The following is a 3,610-nucleotide window of genomic DNA, read 5'->3' on the forward strand; positions in this document are numbered from 1 at the left end:
AACATCATTCCATCCAACGACAAGGCCTCATGCAACTGGGAAAAAACAACTTATCCAAAAATTTGAGCAGGAAATTTTCAACCATTCACCTTAGTCTGGACTTGTCTCCTTCAGATTGTCATATCTTTACAAACTGCAGCACTTTTTGGCAGGAAGTAAATTTCAAAGAGATGAAGAACTTGAAAGGCTATCTACTTTTTTCAATGGACTTGCAGTAGAGATATAAGAAGCTGGAATACAAAAACACATCACACATTACGACAAATGCATAACTTTGCATGTGACTGTGTTGAAAAGTAGTTTAAGGTTTTTAGCTAACAAATGAGCCATTTTTTCAAGAAAATATGTATTAGTCATTTTTTCATTCAAAAATGGGTACTACTTTCATGAAGGCCCTCGTAGGAGAAACAGCGAGAGGAATTCATAACAATCAAAACTTCCAAGTACATACCCGAGTAGTCATGAGTCTTGAATTGTTAAACAAGCCATGAACTTCTTTCAGAGGCAAATCTCAAGTTAACTTATTTTAAAGAGCAGGAACACACCTATGTTTTTATAACTGTCATTTTGGAAGGACTTTCTGCAGAAGCCCAGAGGGAATAATGACTATATGCTGCCATACAAAGAGACGGAATTGAGGTATTCCTGCTATAAGAAACAATAAAATGCCAACAATCACTAACTTTTTTTACTAAATGGATTATAATTTCTACATATTAAAAAAAATTTCTCGCTATAAAATGTTTTATCCATTTCAATAGTTTTATTTTTATTACATCCATGCCTATGAGGGAGTTGGTACATACAGCCATAATAATTACACTCAATAAAAACTAGAAGTTATGCATCATATAAAGAAATGAACATATATCCTTACCATTAAAATCTATGAAATAAAAAAAAGATGATTTCTAGAAATATGTAGCATAATATTACCCTACAAAAAATATATACACAATCCAGTCTCTTGGAGAACAGTTTACCTGGTACTGTTAGTATCAAACTCTAAAAATCAAGAGATCATAACAATATAATTACTCTGGAATTTAATGGCATTCCAATAATTCTCAGATACAGGTACAAGAACACAGAGATAGCAGAAATAATCTCTTACATTTGTGAATACAGAAACCTATAATCTGTGGAAATATATTAACAACATTGGAAAAACCTTATAAACCATGTTTAGGCCTTCCTTTGTAGTTCATATGAGGGAAACCATTACTGTGTTTAAGCAGCTTGCACTTTTTCCATCATTAAGCTTAATTTGAGATAACTTAAGTTGAAGCTCACATAATACCAAATCCCCACCTATTTATTTAAGTTGATTGTTCCATAATTCTAAATACAATAAGATTCCGGGTGGATATCTGGCACCTTTTCTAATTCAGATTAGTTAAATTTCCCATGAACACCCATTTTTACAAACAATATCAACTGTACTTTCAACATTTTAAACACTATAAAATCACAATATAATCCACATATGCTCCATGCCACCAGAAAAATCAATGCACGTATACATAGGAAGTTTCTTTGTGGAAAATGTTTGTCTAGTCAGATCCATTTCACATTACTGTTATATGGAAGAAAAAATGCAAATAAACACAGTAACATCCACATACTAATCTTAATCTGCAACTATACACATTTTCTTCACACATTCCAGTGACAATGAAACATGAAACTCATTTCAATACTAGAGTCACGACGACTTTCCTCTCAGCACTTTGACGGGCTCAGTCAATCACGCATCAATGCACACTCCCCCATACACTCACGTGCTCAAACCCTAGTTACCCTGTCCATCATCATCTTCTTCTTCATCACTTATGTATTTTCGCAGGAGTCGCTTCCTCCGTGGTGCTCCCGCCGAACTTGCTTTCCCACCGGCCGCACCACCTCCCCTCCCACCTCCAGCACCCTTCAGCTTGATCTTGACACGCACAGAAGATGCTGCACTGACAGTGTGCGAGGTGGCTGATGGTGTTGGAGAGGTCTGCGGCCCAGCAGCAGCCGGAGATGCTACAGACTCGGACGAGCCCTGACCACCACCCCTTAAGGACCCCTCCTCCATGTCCACATCCCCTGCAAGAGTTATTTAAGTATAATGCCTCCCCTAAATTCAAAACGCACACATTCCACCATTCACAAGTGGGTTGGAGGAACACGTTCATTCTGTGGCCACCTCCACATGTTTCTCAGGGAATTCTCCATAAATTAGCAACACTTTCCAATGAAAACACCACAAAATTCCAAGGGTGTCCTGGATTTTTTCAAAGAATTTCAAGATTCTAACAAGTGTGTGCTTCAAATGAAATGAAATAAAAAAGAGGGGAGGGAGAGAGAGAGAGAGAGGGAGAAGAACAAAGAGAGTGAGACCTTCGCTTTCGAACGAGGCGATTAGGTTGCGTGAACGTAAAAAGGCTTTCTCTTTTGTTTGAGCGGACTCCCAAGCGTGTATCCCACAGCCCCCTCCGCTCTCGAAGCCTTCCTCTTGATTGCTTATCGCACTCCGCTCTGAATCGATTCATTTCTATCGCCTATTTTAGAGCATTGGCGTTTCCAGTCCATTCCTGCATTGGCTTCTCTGTGCTTCCTTCCCATTTCCGATCTCGCGATGAGGAATGCTGGAACATTGGCTTCCGTTCTTCAGCATCCGACACCATTTTTAGTTATGAATAACTAATTCCGGTGTCAGTGCTCACCTGGCATTGAGAATGATCTGGATTCTATTCAAAGTTCTCCCATTCCCGCTTTCGTTTGCATAATACGCTCATATAATGAATGTCCTTCTCTATTGAATATTGCTTAACATGCAGTTTAAAGTTCACCTGCGACGTACTTCGATTAATGCCTTCCCCTCCCTCATATTTCATCTATTATCCAGCTTACTTGTTTCCGAAAATCTTATATAATTGTCTTGGAGATGTGAGCCTGCTAAGGCCTCAGTGTTTGACTAGTCTTGAATTATATTAAATTTAATTGTTGGTCCACTATAAGACTTATTTTGAATTCCAAATTTAACGCAAATAATGTCAATGACCAATAATTCTTGACTGATCCAGGAGTGTCTCAACTTCCACCCACCCAAGGGAAGCCCTAGCCTTAGCTTACTACCATATTTTTATCATTGTAGAAGTTGACTAAATGCTGAATTGATGGGCAAATAAAATGGCAAAATTAGTTAAACACAAAATTAAGGAAGTAGTTCCGTTTCGGATGAATTTCCATCAATAATTTATCACTTTGTCAGTGGAGCTTTTAAAAAAAACTGATCCCAATGTTATTTGTATCTTACATCACTACACACAGGTGTATGCTCTTCACACTTAAGACTCACAAATTGGAGCAAAATTGTTTACAGGTTACACCCAACCCCCAATCAGCACTATTTCTCCAAAGAAGTAAGGTCATACAGGCTGTAATGCTTGTCATGTTTACCATACACAAACAACATATTAAAACATGAGTCACATCCTCACATAGACTCACACATGAATAATACACCACAAGGATGCAAAACAGTCCATCGTACAAATCACACATGCATTCGACTGTTTAAGAAGCGGGCAAACCCTATCACATCTACAATAGGGAGATTAAACAT

General features: G+C 38.0%; 1 protein-coding gene across 3 annotated transcripts in view; it reads right to left on the minus strand.

Moving 5' to 3' along the window:
* Nucleotides 1-732: 732 nt before the first annotated feature.
* Nucleotides 733-3,610, minus strand: part of brm (ATP-dependent helicase brm) — an 82,339-nt gene continuing 79,461 nt past the window's right edge. For all 3 annotated transcript variants that reach the window (XM_071589395.1, XM_071589394.1, XM_071589393.1), the window contains exon 34: nt 733-2,088. In XM_071589395.1, coding sequence (XP_071445496.1) covers nt 1,793-2,088 — 296 coding nt within the window. In that variant the 3' untranslated portion in view covers nt 733-1,792. The remainder of the gene's footprint in view (nt 2,089-3,610) is intronic.

The sequence above is a fragment of the Hetaerina americana genome, unplaced genomic scaffold (assembly GCF_022747635.1).
Source record: "Hetaerina americana unplaced genomic scaffold, ioHetAmer1.1.p SCAF_37, whole genome shotgun sequence".
In the NCBI taxonomy this organism is placed as follows: domain Eukaryota; kingdom Metazoa; phylum Arthropoda; class Insecta; order Odonata; family Calopterygidae; genus Hetaerina; species Hetaerina americana.